The sequence below is a fragment of the Xenopus laevis genome, chromosome 5S (genome assembly GCF_017654675.1).
Source record: "Xenopus laevis strain J_2021 chromosome 5S, Xenopus_laevis_v10.1, whole genome shotgun sequence".
Classification (NCBI taxonomy): domain Eukaryota; kingdom Metazoa; phylum Chordata; class Amphibia; order Anura; family Pipidae; genus Xenopus; species Xenopus laevis.
In genome coordinates, this window is record NC_054380.1 from 36,511,414 (window position 1) to 36,537,661 (window position 26,248).

At 41.3% G+C, this 26,248-nt stretch overlaps 1 protein-coding gene across 3 annotated transcripts in view; it reads left to right on the top strand.

Annotated features, from left to right (window-relative positions):
- Window positions 1-26,248, top strand: part of vit.S (vitrin S homeolog) — an 83,278-nt gene that overhangs the window by 48,198 nt on the left and 8,832 nt on the right. For 2 of the 3 annotated variants that reach the window (XM_018265190.2, XM_041564415.1), the window contains exons 4-18: window positions 714-870; window positions 2,192-2,325; window positions 2,466-2,525; window positions 3,010-3,237; window positions 3,708-3,758; window positions 5,147-5,185; window positions 6,286-6,351; window positions 9,870-9,941; window positions 10,343-10,405; window positions 10,576-10,647; window positions 10,740-10,808; window positions 17,996-18,058; window positions 18,952-19,014; window positions 25,428-25,469; window positions 25,825-25,887. In XM_018265190.2, coding sequence (XP_018120679.1) covers window positions 714-870; window positions 2,192-2,325; window positions 2,466-2,525; window positions 3,010-3,237; window positions 3,708-3,758; window positions 5,147-5,185; window positions 6,286-6,351; window positions 9,870-9,941; window positions 10,343-10,405; window positions 10,576-10,647; window positions 10,740-10,808; window positions 17,996-18,058; window positions 18,952-19,014; window positions 25,428-25,469; window positions 25,825-25,887 — 1,242 coding nt within the window. The remainder of the gene's footprint in view (window positions 1-713; window positions 871-2,191; window positions 2,326-2,465; window positions 2,526-3,009; window positions 3,238-3,707; window positions 3,759-5,146; window positions 5,186-6,285; window positions 6,352-9,869; window positions 9,942-10,342; window positions 10,406-10,575; window positions 10,648-10,739; window positions 10,809-17,995; window positions 18,059-18,951; window positions 19,015-25,427; window positions 25,470-25,824; window positions 25,888-26,248) is intronic. The other variant, XM_041564416.1, reaches the window with a different exon arrangement.

Sequence of the window (26,248 nt, forward strand, 5' to 3'; positions counted from 1 at the left end):
TAGCGAAGGCTAATTTGCATACGGCACGAAATTCAAATTTCAATGGAGGAATACGTATCAGCACTACAAATGCCTAGAAAACCTTCAAATCAGCAAATAAAAATTTTATTTTGCCCTACACATGTGCCCACTGTCTAGGTAAGTTGCCATGAGTCAGGAAATGTAGGGGGGAAGGAGGGGAGCCCCAAAATTTTTTTCGATCTTTTTCAGCCTATCACCCATCATGTAGAAAACACGCCAGCGTTTTTTGGGACTTAGAAAAAAAATTGACTTTTTTTGAAACAATCCCTGTCTACTCTATTGCGCTTCGCCAGGTCTGAGGTGGCGAAGGAAGTCTAGCGTAAAAGGTAGCGTTCAGTACACTGCGCAAGTTAGTGAATTTGCGTAGTTACGTCGCTAGCGAAAATTCGCCTGGCGTAAGGGTGCGAAGTAATACTAGCGAAACTACGCCAGCGTTCGTTAGTGAATTTGCGCAGTAACGAAAATGCCAAACGCTAGCGAATTAACGCTAGCGTTCGGCGCTTCGGCGCTTAGTGAATTTGCCCCACTGTCTTTAAATAGGGGAGCAGGTACAGCAGAAATCAGTGCAGGCTCTCTTTGTGGGTTATTAATACTTTGCAACCAACCATAATGGGTTGGGATTATGTGTATGGGAGGTTCAAGCAAGACCTCCATTAATAAAGTAAGTATTAATACTTTTTTTGCCTTCACAGATGTGCCTCACATTGACTGTGATATCAAAGCAGGGAAGATAGTGAACCCAGAATTCCTTGCAAAGTGCCCAGCTGGATGCCAGGATGGGAAACATCGTGTATATGGCACTGATATTTATGCATCATTCTCCAGCATATGCACAGCTGCTATACACAGGTTGGAAGACTGACTCTTTGCAAGAAAGTTCACCTATAAACCTTTTGCACAAGCCCAGTACCGCTCCAAGGTCTAAACAAGTTGCAAAGTCTGCTTTGTTGTAACTGACTTTGTGTAAGAGTACGGGTATAGGATCCGTTATCAGGAAACCCATTATCCAGAAAGCTCTGAATTACGGAAAGGCGATCTGGCATAGACTCCATTTTATCCAATGAATCAAAATTTTTTAAAAAACATTTTCTTTTTCTCTATAATAATAAAACAGTACCTTGTACTTGATCCAAACTAAGATATACTGTAATTATTCCTTATTGGAAACAAAACCAGCCTATTTGGTTTATTTCATGTTTACATGATTTTCTAGGAGAGTTAAGGTATGAAGATCCAAATTATGGAAAGATCCATTATCCAGAAAACCCCAGGTCCCGAGCATTCTCGATAACAGGTCTCATACCTGTCATACTACAGTTATTGTACATGTTTAGAAGCAGCAAGTTTAAGCATTATTTCCGATAGACCTCTTTATTTTTATTATTCTCTTTTTAAATATTCCCTGTGCATTGCACAGTTATTTTTGTGTGTGTATAAATACACTACACTGGTAACTTGGTCAATGATTCTTAGGGTGATAGCGCCCTCTGTCCTGAAGTTCACTGTTGATTCATGGTGTTCATTTAAATAAAGGCATTTGGGAGAAAGTTGTCCTTTTCTGGTGCATAGATGTCTTTGACATACCCAATATACTGAAGTTTAATGTATTAAGAAAATTGTCTCCTAGTTATCTAGCAGTTAATGAACATAACTCAAGGTCAACCTTTTCCTAGTTGATCAAGAGGAATGCAAATGAAAGCATCCATTAAAACATTATTAGTTTAGTTATACTGTATTTCTGTATTTTCTAAAAAAAAAAAAAAAAGCATTGAGACAGTTCACTATACAACTTCACTATAGCTCTCAGTAAAACAACTCTTAGGAAGAAACCTTTTATCTACTAACCTCAAGGCACAGTATCATGACCTGTGGAAAGATCCACTGGTGAGTCAGGCATCAGACTTATTGTTGCATTGTATCCATATCTATTTTATTAAGGCCCATTTGACTACTAGAAGAAAAAATTGCACAGTATCTTTTAGATGGTGCCTTGTCAGTGTCCTAAACAATGAAAAACATTAGTTACACGTTTATTCTAATGCAGAACTAGTAACCATAAGCATAAGGGAGGTAAAGCAATTCGGTATTGCTCCTGGGTCAAAACATGTGATTAATATTAGTATTGGCAGTAATTTCCTAATAAAATGACTATTTCCTTTCCCATTGGCAGTGGTGTAATAGACAATAATGGAGGCAAAATCTTTATTCGGAAGGTTGCTGGCCAGTCTGGATACAAAGGAAGCTACTCAAATGGGATACGATCCCTGTCTCTGCCTCGATGGAAAGAGTCTTTTGTTATTGCAGGTAATGCCAGTTGTAGCTAGGTGACCTTATATTAAATATATAATTGTCAGGATTACCACTAAAAACACATTTTAAATGTCATTAGGATTTTACTGAATACTTGTATTCTTATATACTTATATTCTTTCATTTCCTAATAGGTAAAGGAAAAAAAGGAGTGACTTACCCTTCAGTTCTTGAATATGTTGAGGTGAGAGCAGGTAAGTTTTGTTTCTCAGAAAAGCAAAATAAGAACTTGCTAATCATGTATTCATATACTGGGAAGAAAGTATAAATAGATGTAAAACGTGTTTATAAAAAACGTATATTTTCCCTTTAGTCTCTTTCTCTGTCCCAGGCACCAATTGTGGGCAGAGCTATTATTAGTTATTCAATGTACAGTGTTATAAATGTTACAGCTAGGGATGCACAGAATACCGAACCAAATCCTAATTTGCATATGCAAATTAGGGATGGGAAGGGGGAAAAATTGTTACTTCCCTGTAACGCAATTTCCCTCTTTGCCCCTAATTTGCAAATTAGGATTTGGATTAGGTTCGGCCGGGCAGAAGGATTTGGCCGAATCCGAATCCTGCTGAAAAAGGCCGAATCCCGAACCGAATTCTGGATTCGATGCATCCCTAGTTACAGCTAAGTAATTATTAAAAATATGATATATAATATAAATATAATATTCTTTTTCAGAAACAGTACACAGAGTTATTCCAATTCCCTCTGTAACCACAACTTCTGCTACTACTTCTCCTACCACCACAACCACCACAACTCCAGAACCTACAACTACCAGCACCACACCAGAGCCTACAACTACCACTCCAAAGCCAACAACCACCTCTCCCATAACAACCCGCATAACAACTACCACCTCGGATGCAAAAGTGAGACCGCCACTGGTTCGAACAAGGGATACAGGTAAGTGAAATACATGGCATGAATGACACAGAGATAATAAAGGAAAGCCGAATCCTCATCTTGAAGCAAATATAAATTGCATTTTTCAGTAGATTTATGCAGTTTCTCTTTCTCTCAGCCTGTATATAAATAAATAAATAAATATATATCTATATATATCTATATCTATCTCTATATATATATATATATATATATATATATATATATATATATATATAAATTATAGTCCCAATTTATTCAGCACACCATCATGATCAAAAGACCCAGGTGCTATCCATGATTGAGATATATATATATATATATATATATATATATATATATATATATATATATATATATATATATATATATATACAGTAATTAATAATGTACAATAATGCATCAGACATAAAGTACTATATTTCTGTACTGGATTTATACAGTAAACATTAACAAAATGTCTTATTTTAATATATTTCTTGTAAATGTAGGTTCAACTAACATCCATCCTGCATACAGATCCATTGTTGCTGCAGCATCCAGTAAGTGCATTTTAAATTTTACATAAAAAAAAGAAGCAGGTGCATTAGATCTTGTATTTTCATCACTTTCTGGCCCCACTGGCATTGCTGAAGCCCAAGCAGCATTACTGTTACCGGATGCTTAGTAAAGAGCATACTAGGCCACCTATAATAAAAGGTATAAGTTTACATAGCATCCAATCCGATGGCGGCTTTGATCTGCACTACTTGCTTGCTGGTTGCTATGCATTCAAACGTGGGCAACCCCTGATACTACCTTACCCCGTAGATTACTAAAACTAGCAGCTAATAAACATTCTGGTTTCCTATATTGTATTTGTGATGAAAGCCATAGAGGTCTGCATGCTTACCTTTCCTTTCTTGTTCCCCATTTCCATTTTTATCTTTGAGTAGCTTGAGATTATAATAAAAGCAGATATGCCTGTAGCTTTGCATTAGTCCTGCTTCAGTGCTGCAAATTGCTTGGCAATGAGTATTTTCTTTTATTTGAATTTTCTTTCGTCAGCAGTAGTTGGAGTGGGCCTATTTTTTGTATTGAGTGAAATGGTCTGGATGCCAACTCTATATGAGGATGAATGAGATTAAGCAGTACAGTGCACTGCTGCTTAAAGCTCAGTTACATATTTCGCTACCAATAACAAATAAGCAGCCAGAGAGACCTCCAGATTTGCATAGACCTTAAACAACAGTATAACATATATCAACAAATTCCTAAATATTCCAATCACTTTGAACTGTTTAAGCTGATGTATAGAGGGTATTGGTCAAAATAAATGCAGTGTAGCCTACTTCCCAAGTGACTGCTCCTATTGCACAGTTTTTAAGAATATTGTCGATATTAGTATGATGTAATTTCAGTCTGTTTTTAGATCACTTTAACCCCAAACCCTTTTGTTGATCTGGTAATGTCACTTTGTAAGACAAAATGCCTTTTTTAGCTGTGACTAGAACATGGAAATATAGGTTATGTTTTGTTGGGAGATTGTTTTGTTGGTTAATCCCCTTGCCAACAATGTCAATACACGTGGGTTAAAAGGCCCGTATAGGCCCATGTGTTGAATATGACCACAATATACAGGACTTGTGTTAAAAATATATTGTTTCTGTTCCTTAATTAAGAACATATACCCTATATAAATATTTTCCTTGTTTATTTCTATTGTAAAACACTTTTGTTTTTAATCCCTCCCCATCTTTCCAACTTTAATAACAAAATTGTTAAATAATATCCAAAAAGTAAGTTTAGCACAAATGCTGCCCCTTTACGTGATTATGAGCATGCAGTTATAAACATGACCACAAAGGGGTAGAATGGTAATACTGCTTCCTAAATGTGACATCAAACCATAGCTCCTCAGCCTCAGTCTGAAGACTGTGTTTCATTTCAGGACAAGTGCAAGCAGCTCAAGGATCAGGACAAAATCAAGGTTTGTTATATTGTTTGTGACCCTGTGTATTTACTATACATACATTTAGACAAAAACATAGATTCAGGTCCTACCTCAATGATCAGTAGTGAGTAAAGCTGGGGTAGAAAATGTATCTACATCTATACATGTTTGTGCAATGAAATACTTTAATTCCCCTAACTAAACATTTGACTACATAGACATTAATATGCATGTTTGCAGAAAAGTATACATATATATATATATATATATAATACACAAAAGCCATGAATATCTTGTAAATTATATCCTTATAAACGGTGAGTTCTGATGTCATCAGTTATAAACGGTGAGTTCTGATGTCATTTCTGTCACATGACTCACTGAAATTTGTGTATTATAATAAATAAAGTACCCCCAGTTGCAAAATATGAGGATATTAGAAGTTACCTCAGAGTTCCATGACCTGTATAAAAACACTCAGCCTTCGGCCTCGTGTTTTTATATGGTCATGAAAATCCTCGGTAACTTATAATATCCTTATATTTTACAAGAGGGGGTACTTTATTCACTATATATACACCAAGGGGCACATTTACTATGGGTTGAATATCGGGGGTTAATTAAGCCTCGGTATTCGACCTTCGAAGTTAAATCCTTCGACTTCGAATATCGAAGTCGAAGGATTTACCACAATTCGTTTGATCGAAGGAAAAATCGTTCGATCGCACGATTAAATCCTTCGAATCGAACGATACGAAGGATTTTAATCCATCGATCAAACGATTTTCCTTCGATCACAAATTGCCTAAAAAGCCTATGGGGACCTTCCCCATAGGCTAACATTGGTGCTCGGTAGGTTTTAGGTGGCGAAGTAGGTGGTTGAAGTTTTTTTTAAAGAGACAGTACTTTGACTATCGAATGGTCGAATAGTCAAACGATTTTTAGTTCGAATCGTCCGAGTGGAAGTCGTAGTCGAAGGTCGAAGTAGACAAAAAAATACTTCGAAATTCGAAGTATTTTTCCTTCTAATCCTTCACTCGAGCTAAGTAAATGTGCCCCCAAGTTAGCATATAAACCAAATTCTTATTAGTTGCCATATGACTAATACTATAATAAAAATTTATTTTTTACACAAGTTTTCAGAACTCCCTCAACTCCCTCAACTTTCTCAAGCAACCGAAATGCTCCACGCATTAATGCAGGCAAGTAAAACCATTATTTCATTAGGTTTTTAAAATTAATTATGATATACAAAAGGTACTAGGGAAGATAAAATAAAAAGTTTTACATTTGTTTTCCGTTACCCATTAAATTCTGTCAGTAGCGTAACTAGAGGGGGCGGGCCCTGGTGTGTGACGCGCAGCCGGGCCCCGTCCCCCTCCGTACGGCCCACAGTTTCAGGGGGTGCGGGCCCTGGCCCGTTCGCACCCCCTGCTCCCCCGGTAGTTCCGCAACTGTGCTGATTTGATGCTATGGGTTCCTAGACAAGTAGTATTCATTACATTATTGGCTGTGTATGTGTGTAAGGCATATCCAATCACCGAAGCAGGCACATCAAATCACTGAATAGCAAACAAACGATCCACCCACAATATTTTAGGACAAATCATGTTGCCAATTTCTCACGCATGTCAAGCAGAAAGGACTAGAACAGTGTAGGCGTGCCTTGCAAGTGATGAGCACTTCTTGTTATTCAGGAAGTGCTCAGTTTGAAATTGGATGTAAAGGATCTCTGCTTAGCTTACATGTTAACCTACTTAATGCAGGTATAAAGAGCAAAGAATTTTAAACTAAGAATCCATGCTTGAGAAGGAATCACAAAATGATTTTTGCACAATACCCAACATGTCCCCTTTAAAGGTTTGGATTAGATTAAAAAGGGTTGTTTCACCTTGTAGAGAGTGATGCTCTGAGACAATTTGCAATTGTGTTTCATTTTTTATCGTTTTTGCTTTATTTCGATTTTTATTCAGCAGCTCTCCAGTTTGAAATTTGAGCAGTTTGGTTGCTAGGGTCCAAATTACCCTAGCAGCAATGCATTGATTTAAATAAGAATAAGAAAAGGCCTGAATAGATAGATGAGTAATAAAAAGTGGCAATAACAATACATTTGTTGCCTTGAGCATTGTTTCTAGATGGGGTCAGTGACCCCTGTTTGAAAGCTGGAAAGAGTGAGACTAGGCAAATAATTATAAAAACTATACAAAATAATGAAGATCAGTTGAAAAGTTGCTTAGAATTCTTTGAGTTCTACAACATACTAAGGGGCAGATTTACTAAGGGTCCAATTTCGAAGTACAAAGAAGTTCGACCATCGAATTAAAAAACTTCGAATTCGAATATCGAATTCAAAGTTTTTTTCAACAAATTTGGCAATCCTGCAGTCGAATGAAAATCGTTCGATCGAACGATTAGAACGATTTTTAGCGATCGATTAAAGGATTTCTATTCAACCAAAAAAAAACATAGAAAAGTGCTCTGGAAGGTCCCCATGGGGCTAACATTGCACTTCGGTAGCTTTAATTTGGCGAAGTATGAAGTCGAAGTTTTTTTAAAGAGACAGTACTTCGATTATCGAATGGTGGAATAGTCGAAGGATTTTTACGTTTTTACAAATCGTTCAAATCGAAGTCGAATGATCGAATATAGCATATTTGATGGTTGAAGTACCCACAAATTTACTTTGAAATTCAAAGTTTTTGAAATTCGAACATTCACTCGAGCTTAGTAAATCTGCCCCTAAAAGTTTCCTTTAAAGGAATTGTTCAGTATAAAAATAAAAACTGGCTACCGTAAATAGATAGGCTGCGCAAAATAAAAAAACTTTCTAATATAGTTAGTTTGCCATTTTGGAATTTTGAACAGAATTTCCCTTAATATTTTTAGAACAAAGTCATTCTGATATTTGTCTAAATGCAACGAATCTCATAAATACTAGTCATTGGTCTCCAAAGTCTTCATAGATATCCAATTGTAATGACAAAGAAAGGGGCATAGCTGAAGATGCAGCAATCAATATATCTTCACCCACCATAAACCAATGCAGTCATTGCAATAGCAAATATGGTTAGATAACTTCCCTATAGGAAGCTCATTTGTCATTAGCTTTTGCTGTTTTAGAATTTAAACAACCTATTCAGATGAGACACCTTACCAGAGCCATCCTCCAGCGAGTTTTTTTTTCTATGACAAAAGGTGTAATTTATCATGGAGAGAACCCACCCAATGTACAGATGGCCTCTGCACTTTCTCTGTTGTTGTTATTCACTAACATTGAAACAAAAAGCATCACATGTAGACACATCATGGTAAAAACTGTCCTTTGTGTACCAAGCTTGGTTTGAACTTGCACCATGAAGAACTAAGCCCACAAAGGGTACTTCGAAATTGGACCCTTAGTAATCAACATCCTTTATTTGCTCATTCATGGCCATGACTGCTAATTGTCACCATGTTCTGTATATATATTTGCACAATGGCTACACAAATACATCTGGGATCTTTAATAAATGGCTCTTCAACTATGGTCACTGGCTTGAAATGTGGTGTTGCCCCTTTAAAAGGGATTTGAAAATCAAAGAAAACACACAGGGGCACATTTACTTAGCTCGAGTTAAGGATTACAATATAAAATACTTCGAATTTCTAAGTATTTTTTTGGCTACTTCGACCATCGAATTGGCTACTTCGACCTTCGAAGGTCCCCATAGGCTTTCTAGCCAATTTGTGATCGAAGGAAAATTGTTCGATCGATGGATTAAAATCCTTCAAATCGTTCGATTCGAAGAATTTAATCATTCGATCGTACTAAATGTGGTAAATCCTTCGACTTCGATATTCGAAGTTGAAGAATTTTACTTCAACAGTCGAATATCGAGGGTTAATTAACCGATTAACTCGATATTCGACCCTATGTAAATGTGCCCCACAGATAGAGGCAAAACTCTTAGGGGCAAAATGTAATGAAATTTGCAAAAAAGCCAAACTTTGAGAATAAAAATGAACCTGTTGCAATGTAATATTCTTCGTTAGTCTTTTATTGAATTTCAAATCATAATTGCGCATTGCAAACCTTTAACGCCTGCTCTGCAGTTTCATTAAATATTTTGTTGCAAAAAATGGTTGTCGATTACGAAATTTCATTACATGCACTGCAAACGTTCAAAAAGCAATTTGATCGCAAACTTTGCAAGGAAATCGTCTATAACCAGTCGAAACATGGTACAAACATGGTTGCTAATATTCACAAGAGTCTTTGCGAAGGTTTTTTGCACTAGCAAAACATATTACATTCCCCCTTTAATGCGCTTTATTTTTACAAACTCATTACGAGGAGGATACGCATTTATGACACTTTAGTATGAAACACATGAAATAACACTGCAAGCAATAAATCTTATTTACAAATGTGAGCTATTCTAGTTTCCAGATGCTACCTAAATCCACCTTACAGCCATCTCTCTACAGCAAATCTAGACACTACAGAGAGAGAACATGTCAGAGTCAGGAAAATATTAGATAATTACAATATTTGCAACGTAGGAATTAGGAAAATAATTTTGACCTTATGAAATTTCTGTTAAGTCTTGCAATCATGTCATTATTAGCAATTAGGAGTTTGAAGAATCAAGCTAATCTTTGAATATCTTTTTATCTGTCGAATAAATTTTCGAAATTTTATACCTTCTGTATTTACATAAATCATGTGTGTATGTCATAGGTGCACCACGGCAACAACCTGCAGTCTCCATACGGAAGCCCATTGGAAGCCTTCAGCCATCATCTGGTTTTGGTAAGTTAGATAGGTAGTCCTTATACATCTGCTATAGGGGCCATAAAGACTCTCTTTGCAAAATCAGATACTAACGTATTAAGTTGCATTATACCTTCTTGGATAGATAAATCAAGTATAAATAGTATACAGTAATGTATAATTTCCTAAATTAACTTCTGGTGTGTTCTAATTCACAGTTTTTCTCAGGGCAACTAGGATTCTGCGACAACTATGATACTGCTGTATGTTACCAATATGATGATAGGATCTAAAATCTGATTTGCAACTATAGTTTTAGTTGGGGGTCATTGCTATAAAACACCACATTTGTAGTTAGCCTTAGTAATAAATTGGGGCCAACATTATAAAAGTAGCTTATTTTCTTCATAAAACATAAATATTTTGTATTATATTTGCAGCAGGTTACAGTAGAATTCAACAAATTTTAGCAGAAAAGAACAGTGCCCCTCAACAAAGTCCATGTAAGTGCCAATTATTATTATGGTATTGTAGATTTTTCTATATCTTTGTAACTAGGGGAAAATAAAAGTAATAACACGTAATGTTATCATGTGTATTTGTGTGGGCATTTGTGTGTGTGTATTTATATTAAAGAATAATGCTTCACAGACATTGATATTATTTATTTAAGCATTAACAAGACGTGACTGGCAGAATCCAAGCCAAAGGGTAAATGTCCATACAATCCAGCGCAAGCCAGCAGGTATGATAACAGCTATCACAGCAAATACATTTATATTCTGCTGAGTATTTGTAGATTGTGATTGTGCAATTTTCTATTTTTAATCTCTCTAGTACCTGAGAGCAGTAATAGTGCACCTAATGTTGGGGCTGTCTGGCCTGTGGAAACTCGGGACACACAAGGTACTCTTTCTGTACATTTTAAACAGTCTTCATATGCCTCTATCTAGTGATGTGCGGGTCGAGAAAAACTCGACCCACACCTGAACCCGCACCTCCACGACCAGCACCCGACTTCCGCCTTTCCTTTATAGGCCCGCGCCCGCCCCTCCCGGTGATGACATCACAAAAGGGGCGGGGAGGTGCACCCCTATAAAACCACAAGCCAGCAGTGTTAGGTCGCAAACGGCACAGCAAACAGTGCAGCGAGGTTGACCCGAACCCGCCCACACATCACTACCCCACTCTCTCTGCTGCAATTCCGCTAACCCCACAATACTGCACATCTAGAGGCTTATTTACTCATTTTCGAGGTCGAGAAAAAAAAGGCAAGCTCCAAGAAAAAAACTGGGACAAAACTGCGCTTTTGCTTCTTTATGAATATAAAACAGCTGGGCTGCAAAATAATAATGGTGTAAATTTGGGAGCTCTTAGGTGCTGTAAGAGTGAGATAAGATAATGGTGGCACTTTGTGTGCCCAAGTCAGCATCATCCTCGTATAACGCTACCTTTTCCTCTATCTGTTCTAGAGGTAGAAGAGTGCCTCAGTCTAGCTCAATAGCCAATGCTAATAATAACAGGGAGAGAGGGCATTCCTGTCTGGTGCCCCTCTCTAATTCAAAGTGGGCTGATAAAGCATTGTTGACCCAGACTCGTGTCCTTAGTTTATTATTGTCACGAGCGCCGCCCGGAGCAGGTCCAAGAGCTCCGGGCGGCGCGTCCTCTCCTGCCGGCGTCGCTCCCAAGATGGCGGCGCCCATGGCCGCCACGTGGGTAAGCGGCGCCGGCGCGATGACGTCAGGGCGCCGACGTCGGCGCAAGGACGTCAATGACGTCACTAAGGCGCCAAATTCAAATAAAAAGCCTGTTTAGACGCCAGAATGGCGCCCAAGTATAGGATTACCTTCCCTAAAGTGTATCCTGGGTTTCCTGTGTACCTTATTGCCAAATCTTGTTCCTGATCTGTTTCCTGACCCCTTTGCCTGGACTTTGGACCTTGTTGTATTCTGCCTGCCTGTGAACTCTTGCCTGATCCTGACTATTCTTCGTTTAACCCTTTGGACACCGCGACCTTGTTCCCTCAAGAGGGCTTCCTCCTTGATCCTGACAACCTCCCTGGAGGGAGCTCCCGGCTCCCTGACATTATACTTGGGCCATGGATCCTTCTGAGGAAGCCACACCTCATGTCGGACGAGCACTCCGCGGACTGGCATCCCGCATGGAGGACTACGAAAACCAGCAGGTTCGCATTGGGCAAGCACTCGATGTCCTGCTGGCTCAAGTGCCTTCTGCGTCCTCCACTGCTCCACCTACTGGGGATCCCCCCATGGCGGCAGCCCCCACGAACACAAGCTACCCGACAGGTGAGCCTCGCATTCCACCTCCCCCTCGTTTCAGTGGGGACCCACAAGCCTGCAGGGGATTTGCCACGCAATGCCAAATTCAATTTGAGTTCCAACCCACACAGTTTCCTAGCGAGCGTTCCAAGGTGGGGTATGTGATGTCTCGATTGGAAGGCAAGCCACTAGAGTGGGCCACGTCTCTTTGGGAGAAGAATTCCCCGCTGACTTTTGATGTTAAAGACTTTCTCCAGGCTTTTCGTATAGTTTTTGATGCTCCAGGTCGGGTTACGAACGCCCCTGCCCGTCTCTTGCAGCTCCGGCAAGGAAGCCGCAGTGTCAATGAGTATGCTATAGACTTCCGAACACTGATGGCGGAGACTTCCTGGTGTGATGACGCTTACAAGGCCGTATACTACCAAGGCCTATCCATCCGCATCAAAGATGATCTCGTCTCCAGAGAGACTCCTGACACCCTGGAAGGGTTGATCGCTCTATCCATTAAGGTGGACACTCGTCTCAGAGAGCACCAGGTGGAGAGAGAGCGCAGTAGACGATTTTCTCCCATGTTGGCCCCTCGCTTTCAAAGGCCGATTCTGCAAACACCCGCTGTTCCTGTGACCCATGTGTCGACGTCTCCCTTGGAGGAACCCATGCAAGTAGGAAAGACTCGCCTCTCCGAGCAGGAAAGACTCCGAAGACGTATGGCAGGTCTCTGTTTATACTGTGGTGGGCATTCCCATTTTGCCAACGCCTGTCCTGCCAAAGCCAAGAGTTTTGTACCCCGAGGTATGTCTCAGGTTTCTCATGTAGGGGGCATCACTCGAGGTTCTCTGGAGAAGTATCAAGAAAATTCACGCAGGCTTCTTCTTCCTTTGCAGATTCACCTGGCAAGTAAGTCTATCTTCGAAAGGGCCTTCCTCGACTCCGGAGCGGATGGCAATTTCATGGATGCCTTTTTTGCCGAACGCATGAAGATTCCTCTGCTTCCATTGTCTTCTCCCCTGCGAATTACTGCCATAGATGACAAACCCCTGGAGTTTGAATTCGTCACAAAGTTCACGGCGGAACTATCTGTACAAGTTGGGGCGCTGCATCAAGAAAAACTTTCATTCTTCATCATCCCCTGTCCTTCTACTCCAGTGATATTGGGTCTTCCATGGTTACGTCTGCATAACCCCACCATAGACTGGTCCACTGGGCAGATCTCTCGTTGGAGTTCATTTTGCCTGCAACATTGCCTTCCGCCAAAACCCCTCGAGAAGGTGAATGTCTCCTCTGCGGAATTAAAGACTTTGCCCTCCACTTACAAGGGATTTTCCGATGTATTTTGTAAAAAGTCTGCAGAGTTCCTTCCCCCACATCGCTCCTACGACTGTCCGGTTGAACTCCTGCCTGGAGCTATGCCCCCCAGAGGGCGCACCTACCCTCTCTCTCCTGCAGAGACTACCGCTATGAAGGAGTACATCCAAGAAAATCTCCAGCGGGGGTTTATCCGCCCTTCTACCTCTCCTGCAGGGGCTGGGTTCTTCTTCGTGGAGAAGAAGGACGGAGGCCTTCGGCCTTGTATAGACTATCGGGGTCTGAATAAGATCACCGTGAAAAAACAGATACCCTCTGCCCCTGATTGCCGAGCTCTTTGACCAGCTGAAAGGGGCAAAGATTTTCTCCAAGTTGGATCTCCGGGGGGCCTACAACCTCATTCGCATCCGGGAGGGTGACGAATGGAAGACGGCATTCAACACTCGGGATGGGCACTATGAATATCTCGTTATGCCCTTCGGCCTATGCAATGCCCCTGCCGTCTTCCAGGAGTTTGTGAATGATGTGTTCCGAGATCTCCTAGGAAGGTTCGTAGTCGTATACTTGGACGACATCCTGATCTTTTCCAAGGACCTTGAAAGTCATCGCTCCCAGGTGAAGGAGGTACTCTCTCGTCTGAGGAAGAACTCTCTCTTCGCCAAGTTGGAGAAGTGTGTTTTCGAGGTATCCAAGATCCCCTTCCTAGGATACATTATCTCTCCAGAGGGATTTGAGATGGACCCCGTGAAAGTGTCGGCCATCCAGGAGTGGCCTCTCCCACTGAGTACCAAAGCAATCCAGAGATTCATCGGATTTGCTAATTATTATCGACAGTTCATCCGGGGGTTCTCTTCCCGCATTGCACCTATCCTGGCCCTCATCCGAAAAGGGGGTAAACCCAGCCTGTGGCCTCCATCTGCCATAGAAGCCTTTCAGTCCTTGAAAGAGGCCTTCACGTCTGCTCCTGTTCTTCGACATCCCAATCCTGCACTACCCTTCTGCATCGAAGTTGATGCTTCTGAAGTCGGAGCCGGAGCTATCCTGTCTCAGAGACACTCCTCTGATGGAAAATTGCACCCCTGTGCGTTTTTCTCCAAGAAGTTCTCATCCGCAGAGCAGAACTATGATGTCGGAAATCGAGAACTCCTGGCAGTCAAGCTTGCCCTTGAAGAATGGCGTCACCTCCTGGAGGGTTCTGAAATTCCTGTCCAGATTTTCACTGATCACAAAAATCTGGAGTTCATACAGTCCCTCAAGAGGCTAAATCCCAGACAAGCCAGGTGGGCCCTTTTCTTTTCCCGATTTAACTTTGTTTTGACTTATCGCCCAGGTTCCAAAAATCTGAAGGCCGACGCCTTGTCTCGTAGCTTCACTCCGGTGGACCGTGACCCTGAGAGACAGGAACCAATCATTCCACCAGTCAAGATCATTGCCTCTCTGTATCCCCAATTTGCCGACCAGATTCTGGCTGGGCAGTCCTCGGCTCCTCAAGATACTCCGATTGGCATGGCCTTCGTCCCTCCAGAACTTCGCCTGGCCATCCTGCAACAAACCCACTGCTCCAGGCAAGCTGGACATCCTGGTCCGGCCAAGACCCTTGAACTTTTGAGGCGCCTAGTCTGGTGGCCTGATATCCGCAAGGATGTAAAGGACTTTGTGGCTGCTTGTAATGTCTGCGCCACTTCTAAGCCTAGCCATTCCCGCCCCAGTGGGTTGTTACAGCCTTTGCCGGTACCCTCTCGTCCATGGACACACCTCTCTATGGACTTTATTGTCGAACTTCCTCCCTCCGGTGGGAATACTGTGATCTGGGTTGTTATTGACCGCTTCTCCAAAATGGCCCATTTCATCCTCTGAAGAAGTTGCCCTCTGCGGTGGAGTTGTCCCAGCTATTTATCCAGTACATCTTCCGCCTGCATGGTTTCCCGGTGGAGATTGTCTCCGATAGAGGCACCCAGTTTACTGCCAAATTCTGGCGTTCCCTATGCAAAGACCTGGGAATTGTTCTTCAGTTTTCATCTGCATACCATCCGCAGACGAATGGGGCAGCTGAACGTGTCAACCAAGCCCTGGAACAGTTCCTGAGGAACCACGTATCCCTCTGCCAGGATGACTGGTCTGATCTCCTCCCATGGGCGGAATTCGCTCATAATAATGCTTGTCATTCCTCTACAGGGAGGTCTCCGTTCATGTCGGTGTATGGTCTGCATCCTCAAGCTTTTCCCCAAGACTTTGTGCTATCTGATGTCCCGGCTGCTGACGACTCCGCAGCCCATATGTCTGCTATTTGGGCTGCTACCAAGTTGAACCTAGAGAAGAGCGCTCTTGTTCATAAGACTTTCGCGGATCGTCGTCGAAGATCCTCTCCTCCCTACAAGGTGGGTGATAATGTCTGGCTCTCTTCCAGGAATATCCGGTTGAAGATACCATCTCCCAAGTTGGGTCCAAAATTCTTGGGTCCATTTCCAATCTTGGAGATAATCAACCCTGTGGCTGTCAGACTCCAACTGCCACCAGAGATGAGAATCCCCAACGTGTTCCACGTGTCTCTGGTGAAACCCGCCATCACCAACCGGTTCTCTGGCGGTCAATCTCCTCCTCCTGCCATCTCTGTGGAGGGTCAACTCGAGTACGAGGTGGAGAGAATCCTAGACTCCAGGATCTCCAGAGGGTCTCTTCAGTACCTCATTCAGTGGAGGGGCTTTGGCCCTGAAGAATGCTCCTGGGAAGGTCACCGTGATGTTCACGCTCCTCGTCTGGTGAGGGAGTTCCACTCCAAATTTCCCCAGAAGCCAAATCCTGGTGGTCCGGAGGCCCCCCGTGAGGGGGGGGGTACTGTCACGAGCGCCGCCCGGAGCAGGTCCAAGAGCTCCGGGCGGCGCGTCCTCTCCTGCCGGCGTCGCTCCCAAGATGGCGGCGCCCATGGCCGCCACGTGGGTAAGCGGCGCCGGCGCGATGACGTCAGGGCGCCGACGTCGGCGCAAGGACGTCAATGACGTCACTAAGGCGCCAAATTCAAATAAAAAGCCTGTTTAGACGCCAGAATGGCGCCCAAGTATAGGATTACCTTCCCTAAAGTGTATCCTGGGTTTCCTGTGTACCTTATTGCCAAATCTTGTTCCTGATCTGTTTCCTGACCCCTTTGCCTGGACTTTGGACCTTGTTGTATTCTGCCTGCCTGTGAACTCTTGCCTGATCCTGACTATTCTTCGTTTAACCCTTTGGACACCGCGACCTTGTTCCCTCAAGAGGGCTTCCTCCTTGATCCTGACAACCTCCCTGGAGGGAGCTCCCGGCTCCCTGACATTTATATACGAGCTGGACCCATGATATGAAGCATGGGTTAAGTAATTGCCGCAAATATTGCCAGTTAATGGAATCACATGCTTTGGTAATATCTAATTAGGTTATCGACCCGATGGTTTCATGCAGTTGAGCTAGTTGTATATGGGTCTACAGACACATCAGGTTTATTGATGTTGTTTTTTGGGGCATGAAAGGGGACCTGTCAACCTAAGAAATAATTTCAAATTCTTTTCTATCATGTTAGTTGAGCAAAATAAACTTTACTTACACTGTATTTATTATTTAAATTTTGTTTCCTTCTGTTTTGGAATTATACAATCACAGCAAGCAGGCAGCTGCCATTTTGTGGACACGGTTATTAAGGGAAATTGTGTATCACCCCAAAATCTTGTGTATGCACCAGAAAGGGGGACCTAATGTCCATGTGCAGTGCCCTACACAAATATAGAGCCTGAGGAGGGAAGGGGGAATGTGAGGAGAGCAGTGACATGTAGGAAATGCTGAATGGAAAGTGAAAGTAATTGACTGCCCCTCCTCTATGCCACGGGCATAGAGGCGGGGCAGGTAATATTTGATTGACAGTTTAGATATTTAAACACCTTAATAACAGGTATGGATGTTTTAATGAAAACATTTTTTTGGGTTCCATATTTAATTTGGAAAGGACTTTCATTATGCAGTTTTTTATGTGTAGGTGACAGGTCCACTTGAAGCCTGTCTGGTCAGGGCGGATTAGAGTTGTGATGACCTTCCTCAGTCTTTTTGCTAAGAGTTTTGCCAATATCTTGGTGCCAATGTTAATTAGGGAAAATTGCATGAGGCACAGTTCTTTATCACCATTTCATATCAAAGTAATAGTTGTAGCATAGCAGGATAATGGTAGTTCACCAGTTAGGAGTACCTGGGTGAATGTTTCAAGCAATCTGGGGGATATGCACTTGGACAGGCCGTCTGAATCAAGCGTTTTATTGGGTGATATGTAGGCAATGACTAGATCAATCTTTGACGTGTCAAGGGGTGAGGGTTATACCATTTTTTTATCTGTTATCATTGTTACAATTCTTATTCTGTCATTCATCTATTCAAAAAGTTATTTGCTGCTACCCTAGCCCTGCAGGGAGCAGTTAATCTTTAAAGCAGTCCCTCTAGGCAGAATCCCTGAAATGGTATACATTTTTTCTTTTTCTTTTTTTTTACTTATAGTGCACAATTCCAGGTCTAGTGTATCAGAAAGTGAAAGGGGGAAATCAGGATTTTCACAAAGCAGTAAGTAGCCTTCTTTAGGTTTGAAATTTATAACGGGTAGGGTTTGGTTTTGCATACATACATATGCTATTAACTTTATTTAACTACATGAATGCTACAGCTGGCTTTAAAAAAAGACAAAACATTTTGGTGTCTCTGATCCAGCCATGTAATACTAAGACTAGTTGCGGACCCCATGATAGTGGCTTGACCAAAGTGTTCACCAGGAAGACTTTGTCTGATACAAGTCAAACTCTGTTACTCTCCAGCATTGCACTGTCCCAGAAATTTCACTAAGATCACAGGCTTTATCAAAATATGGCTTTATTTAGGCACACATAATGATATTAAGAGGCAGTGTTTGTGCAAAACAAGCTTACGCGTTTTGTGCATTGGTGAACTGGCACTTTCTCAGAACAGACATTTAATCAAAGTAAATAACATATCTGCAATCATTGTAAGATTGTAAGTTTCATACATTGGTAAACCGGCACAGAATTGCTCTGAGGAAGTGCCAGTTTACCAAGGCACAAAACGAGTAAGCTTGTTTTGCCGGCAGAGAGAACTTTGTGGCTGGGGGGCATGGGAGATGGTGTGTGGAGCCCCTGAGGCTGTAGGCCCGGTGTGCCATGGGCTCCCCAGTCTGACGCTGTACAGACTTTATGGAATACTCTGAAATGTATGTAAACTTTCAGCAATAAAAAATCATATATTATTTATGTCCCAATAGAAAATTGATGTCCACTGCAGTGGAAAGGAACATTAATTAAGTGGTTATAATATGGCTATTAAAGTTAAAATATTTAGTCAGATATATGGAAAGCTCCCTCTAAAGAATGTTATAGTTTCCTTTAGCATGGAATTTTCCAGCATGCTCATTATTCTATAGACATTGTTTTTATGTGTTTTTTTAGATTCCAGGAACAGTGAATCAGACACAGTGTTGAAGGCTGTCCAAGAAACATCAGTACCAAAATGTAAGCATCCATGTGGACACATTTATTTTTTTTCCTGTTCAGTGTTAATGTGGTTTTGTTTATTCTTTTAAGCATTCTGAGTAAAATTCATATCTCGGTTTCCCAACCTCTGCTCAGCAGTCTGATAACCGTGTGTCAGGTAGTCCTATTATCATGAAGATACCTTCATGCATTTCTTATGTTGAGTGTCAGCCTTCTTACAAACAAGATGAGCATCATTTGTCAATATGAAATTACACAGTACTTTCTAATGAGAAAGTGTCAAGAAAAGATGTTCAATCAAATTAGAGTTTAGTATCTTCATCCTTAGGACTCCATTGGTTGGTTGCTGCAAAGATAATTCATTTTCATTGCAGACATTTACAGCTTCATTGTGACATATACAGGTAGATGGTTTAGCATCTGACTGATGTTTGGGTGCTTTCAAAGGTGCCCGATCAAATGGATCAAAATTTAATGACCTGGCCGATGGACAAGCCAACCAATATCCAAGTCTTTTGCCGCTATTGGTCTGCCCATCTCCCATCATACATTCACTGAATATTGCACTAAACTTTTTTTTTCTGTGTGATAATATGGCAGGAACGTACAGTGAGACAAGCGAGGAAATATAGTGAAGAGCAAAAGAGTTAAGGGCTTTGAATGTTTGAATGTTTGAATCATGTTCAATCAATGTTTGAATCAGGCTGCTGACAGGTTTAAAGCAACTTAAAGCAAACAAATCATCTGAAAAGGATAAGTATTTCTTAACTGCTTTTTTATATTAAGGTTTATATTTAACTACTGTGGTTTAATTTTTTTTTAAAAGGTTTTTTTTTTTTTTTTTTTTTTTTTTCTGTCTTGGGTGCTAAACAGCAAAGTTTGGTGTGCTAGTGTGCTTACAGCAAGTTTGTCACAACCTGCTTTACTTTGCAGTTTTCCCTCCGTTTGAGGGGGTGGGGTTTGATTAGTTGCACCTGAACAGACTGTATAAATAGAACCCCTGGGACTCCAGTGGAGCTTGCTCTAGTGTTAGCTTCTCTTAAGTGTTTGCTCGTTAAGTGGGGGATCTGTAAGTGGAGTTACAAACACCGGAGTTAAGTGGGGGATCTGTAAGTGGAGTTACAAACACCGGAGTTAAGTGGGGGATCTGTAAGTGGAGTTACAAACACCGGAGTTGAAAACTAAAGGAGGTTCAAACTACTGTAGGTCAAAAGTTTGTTCTAAACCCTCATTTTTTTTCTATATATTTATTTATATTTTTTCCTGTTTTGATCTGTAACTGGGATAATGAGTGCTAGCAAGATTGAAGGTCTGACTCAGTGCACAGTCTGTCATATGTATGCAGATTTGGAACAAGAGATCCAAAATGCTTACCTCTGTGGTGGATGTGAGCAAATTGCCACTTTGGAGGCTCAAGTTAGAGCACTAGAGCAACAAATTGCAACACTGCGGTCGATTGACAATCTTGAAAGGAGTCTTTTGCTCACTGAGCAGGACCTAGCGGGGTCAGATAGTTTGGGGGGAACAGAACAGCAGCAGGATGTTGAGGCAGCTAGCTGGGTGACAGTTAGAAAATCTAAGGTGGGCAAAAGGAAAATGGAGGCTGATCCGGAGATTATACATCGCAACAAATTTGCCAGATTGTGTGAAGATGATGGGAGTATGAACTCTGGATTGGCAATTCTAGATGGGGCTGATCTCTCTAACAGCCGGGAGACCAGTTTCTCTAGTAGTGGTGGGGGGGGAGAGTAGAGTCAGGCCTAAGCAGATTGTGGTTGTAGGGGACTCAATTATTAGGAAAGTGGATAGGGTAATTTGTCGTCCGGATCGCTACAACCGAACAGTTTGCTGTCTACCTGGTGCCAGGGTTCGGCATGTGGTTGATCGGATAGACAAATTATTGGGTGGGGCTGGGCACGACCCAGCTGTCTTAGTGCATATCGGTACTAATGACAAAATAAATGGTAGATGGAAGACCTTAAAGAATGATTTCAGGGATCTAGGCTCTAAGATCAAGGAAAGGTCTTCCAATGTAATCTTTTCTGAAATTTTGCCTGTGCCACGTGCAAGTTTAGGAAAACAGCGGGAGATTAGGGAGCTTAATGCGTGGCTCAAGTCTTGGTGCAGGAAGGAAGGGTTTGGGTTCCTAGAGCACTGGGCTGACTTTTCGTTGGGGTACAACCTATATAGCCGTGACGGTTTGCACCTCAATGGAAGGGGGTCCGCGGTGCTAGGGGAAAGAATGGCTAAGAGGTTGGAGGAGTGTTTAAACTAGGCAAGAGGGGGGTGGGTGAGATAAAGGATTATGGGGAAGCTAGTGTAGACGGGGTAGTGGGGTTAGTAAGGGGTCATGGGGGAGGAGTGAGGGGGGCATACAGTTTACCAGCTAAGGAGGTCCCTCTGTTACAAGGAAAACAGAATAATACTAACTTAACGTATAATTCTTCACTAAGTAATGCACATTTCAAAAGTAAAAGTAGTAACCTCTGCTGTATGCTGGCAAATGCACGGAGTTTGTCAGGTAAAATGGGAGACCTAGAATTAATTGCATGCTCTAAAAATTATGATATAATTGGTATCACTGAGACCTGGTGGGATGAAACATGTGACTGGATTGTGAATTTAAATGGTTACACCCTTTTTAGGAGGGACAGAGGGATTAAAAAGGGTGGAGGAGTGGGTTTGTATGTAAAGCCTGAATTAAAGCCATGCGCTAAAGAAATAAAAATAGCTGGCACTGGTGAGGGTGTAGAATCACTCTGGGTAGAGATTTCGACTGGGCAAAAGGTATCAAAAAGAATTATCATTGGTGTATGCTATAAACCACCTCGTATAAGTGTCGAGTATGAAGCCCAGCTACTCTTGCAGATACAAGCGGCTTCACAGCTGGGTCAAGTTGTTGCTATGGGTGACTTCAATTATCCAGACATTGACTGGGGTAATGGGGTTGCTAAGACAGAAAAAGCTAGTAGGTTTGTAAATATGCTGAATGACAACTTTTTATTCCAGCTCGTTCAAGAACCTACTAGGAATAACTCTCTTTTGGACCTTGTAATAACTAACAATACTGAACTCATCTCTAACATTTGTGTGGGTGAGCATTTAGGGAATAGTGATCATAACATGGTCTCCTTTGAGATTCTGTTGCAGAAGCAATTCTATAAGGGAGTAACTAAAACACTAAATTTCAGACGTGCAAACTTTGACAGTATAAGGGCATCTCTGCAACATATTAAGTGGGAAATGCTTTTCACAGGGTTAAACACAGAACAAAAATGGGAAGTCTTTAAAATGCTGCTTAATAAATATACTTGTCAGTATATTCCACTTGTAAGCAAGGAACGTCGTTGCAAAGCAAAACCTTTTTGGTTCAATAGAAGCGTTGGTGTTGAGGTGGGTAAGAAAAGACGTGCTTTTAAGGCTTTCAAGTTAGCTGGTACAGCCGAAACATTTATAAGGTACAAGGAGGCCAATAAATCATGCAAAGAAGCTATAAGGCAAGCTAAAATTGCTATAGAAAAGGATATTGCAGCAAGCAGTAAGAAAAATCCCAAATTATTTTTTAAATATGTCAATAGTAAAAAAATGAAGCAGGAAGGGGTGGGACCCTTACTATCAGAGGGGGATCAGCTGGTTGATGAAAACAAAATAAAAGCGCAGATTCTGAACTCGTATTTTTCATCTGTTTACACAAATGAAGAACCAGTAAGTGAAGGTTTCCTTCTTAACACTCCCAATTCTAGTAATACAACTAATGATGCATGGTTCACACAAGAAGAAATTCAAAAGAGACTTGAACAGGTTAAGATTAACAAAGGTCCAGGGCCAGATGGTATTCATCCCAGGGTAATTAGCGAGCTTAGCTCTGTGATTGCCAAACCTCTTTACTTAATTTTTCAGGATTCATTGAGATCTGGTATTGTGCCAAGAGACTGGCGAATTGCTAATGTGGTGCCTCTATTCAAAAAAGGATCCCGTTCTCAGCCTCAAAACTATAGGCCAGTTAGTCTGACGTCAGTATTAGGAAAGCTTTTCGAAGGGTTAATAAAGGATAAGATACTGGACTTCATAGCAAATCATAATACTATGAGTTTGTGCCAGCATGGTTTTATGCGTAATAGATCTTGCCAGACTAACTTAATTTCTTTTTACGAGAATGTAAGTAGAGACCTCGATTCTGGGATGGCAGTGGATGTGATTTACTTAGACTTTGCTAAAGCATTTGATACAGTGCCACACAAAAGGTTACTGGTTAAATTAAGGAATGTTGGCCTGGAACATAGTATTTGTACCTGGATAGCGAACTGGCTAAAAGATAGACTACAAAGAGTGGTGGTAAATGGAACATTTTCTAATTGGACCAGTGTTGTTAGTGGAGTACCGCAGGGCTCTGTACTAGGTCCCTTGCTTTTCAACTTGTTTATTAATGACCTGGAGGTGGGCATTGAAAGTACTGTTTCTATTTTTGCAGATGATACTAAATTGTGCAGAACTATAGGTTCCATGCAGGATGCTGCCACTTTGCAAAGTGATCTGTCTAAACTGGAAAACTGGGCAGCAAACTGGAAAATGAGGTTCAATGTTGATAAATGCAAGGTTATGCACTTTGGCAAAAATAATATAAATGCAAGTTATACACTAAATGGCAATGTGTTGGGAGTTTCCTTAAATGAAAAGGATCTAGGGGTCTTTGTAGATAACACGTTGTCTAATTCTGGGCAGTGTCATTCTGTGGCTACTAAAGCAAATAAAGTTCTGTCTTGCATAAAAAGGGCATTAACTCAAGGGATGAAAACATAATTATGCCTCTTTATAGGTCCCTGGTAAGGCCTCATCTGGAGTATGCAGTTCAGTTTTGGACTCCAGTCCTTAAGAGGGATATAAATGAGCTGGAGAGAGTGCAGAGACGTGCAACTAAATTGGTTAGAGGGACGGAAGACTTAAATTATGAGGGTAGACTGTCAAGGTTGGGGTTGTTTTCTCTGGAAAAAAGGCGCTTGCGAGGGGACATGATTACACTTTACAAGTACATTAGAGGACATTATAGACAAATGGCAGGGACCTTTTTACCCATAAAGTGGATCACCGTACCAGAGGCCACCCCTTTAGACTAGAAGAAAAGAACTTTCATTTGAAGCAACGTAGAGGGTTCTTCACAGTCAGGACAGTGAGGTTGTGGAATGCACTGCCGGGTGATGTTGTGATGGCTGATTCAGTTAATGCCTTTAAGAATGGCTTGGATGATTTTTTGGACAGACATAATATTAAAGGCTATTGTGATACTAAACTCTATAGTTAATATAGGTATGGGTATATAGAATTTTAATTAAAAGTAGGGAGTGGTGTGTGTATGGATGCTGGGTTTTCATTTGGAGGGGTTGAACTTGATGGACTTTGTCTTTTTTCAACCCAATTTAACTATGTAACTATGTAACTATGTAACTATGATTTTATATGCTATGCTTTTCTTAACAGGCAGCCATGTTAAGGATTTTAGTTGGGATTGGACAGGTCCCCTCTTAGGAGAGATCAGGAGCAGTTTAAGATTGATTGGAGGGAATAATGGTGGGAGTAAGAAAAACCAGTTAGTAGGAGATTGCAAAAGTCTACAGTGGATAGGATAAGGGCATGGATTAGTGTTTTGGCTGTTGTTTGTGAAAGAAAGGGGTGTATTACAGAGATAGAAACGGTAGGTTTTGCCAGTAGTATTAATATGATTAGAGAATGAGAGACGGGTCAAAGACCCCCAAGCAGTGTGCTGAATTAACAGGGTTAATGGTCATGCCATCAATAGTAATGGTGAAAGGAGGAAGAGATTGGCTTGGTTTGGGTGGGGAGACCATGAGCTCAGTTTTGGCCAAGTTGAGCTTGAAGGAGAAGGAAAGCTACGGAGGCATTTTATTGCCAATAGATTAGCTGCAATAGTGCAAGATAGAATGCTATATTTATTCTGTAGAATGTTTTACCATACCTGAGTAAAAAGCTCTAGAAGCTCTCTGTTTGTTTAGGATAGCAGCTGCAGTATTAGCTTTTTGTGACATCACTTCCTGCCTAAGTCTCTCCCTGCTCTGGGCCCAGATTACAGTAGAGAAGGGAGGGGTGGGGGGAGAGGAGCAAACTGAGCAGGCTCTTGCCCAGGGCAATGAGGTTTAAGCTGAAGGCAGGAAGCCTGATACAGAAGCCCATGTGTACACAATAGAAGGAAAGAAATGCTGTGTTTCTTTTGACAGGGGACTCAGAGCAACATTACTTTGGGGGTTTACTGGTATATTTAGATGGACCTTTCTGATAAGGCTTACTTAGTTTTCACCTTTCCTTTTCCTTTGAGGTGGCATTGGTTCATCCAGGAGGATGGAACATGAGAGGTTAGTTTATTATAAACCATTGTGTACAAAATAAAAACACAGTTTTTGTTATTTTGCATTTTATAGCCAATGAAGAAGATTTATGGAGACATGGCTTTTCTGAAATAGGTATGTTGCACATTGCAATGCATTCTTTATATGTATAGATTCCTGAAGCAAAATATATGCCCGAAAATTTATCATGAGTTTTTTTGCTCCATACAGAACCTGAGCTCTGTATAGAATCTGAGATAGAGCCAATGTCATTGGGAACTGTTAACTTAAACCATACTGAACAATAAAGCTGTGATTCCAACATGGATCTACAGTATATTAATGCCTTGTCCGTTTCAGGAGCATTAATTAAAGTCGGTAATAATCTTCAATTGCTGCATGATTGTGAATCCCTTTGCTTAAATGATAAACCAAGTGTAACTTTCCTAACTGAATTATACCCTGAACAAAATGGAATTTTTCTTTCTAGCAATCAATGCAAGGGAAGAAGTCATCACAAAGCCACCAGAAACTGTAGCCCTCGGAGGAACAAGTAAGTTCTTTTATTTCCTAATAATATGCACATAATATGTTGCTTGGTCAAGCTAGTCTCAGTTGAAACAGCATGTGCAGGCTATTCCCTAACTTGCATATCTGAATGAGTAGGGGGCTGGAAGGGGGCAGTAGGGGGTATGAAAGTAGCACAGAGACCTGAGGCAGTTCAAAGAGAGTAGATGGCAAGGGCAAAGTGCAATAAATTGGGTCAGTAACCCATAGCAGCCAATAAAATGTTTGTCTTTAGTTGCTGGTTGGTTGTTATGGGCTACTATACCAGTAACACTTCAGGTAGAATTTATGCAGACCTTGTGATGAATTAGCTGACCAGAACTCAACAAAATTCTTAGCTTACTCAA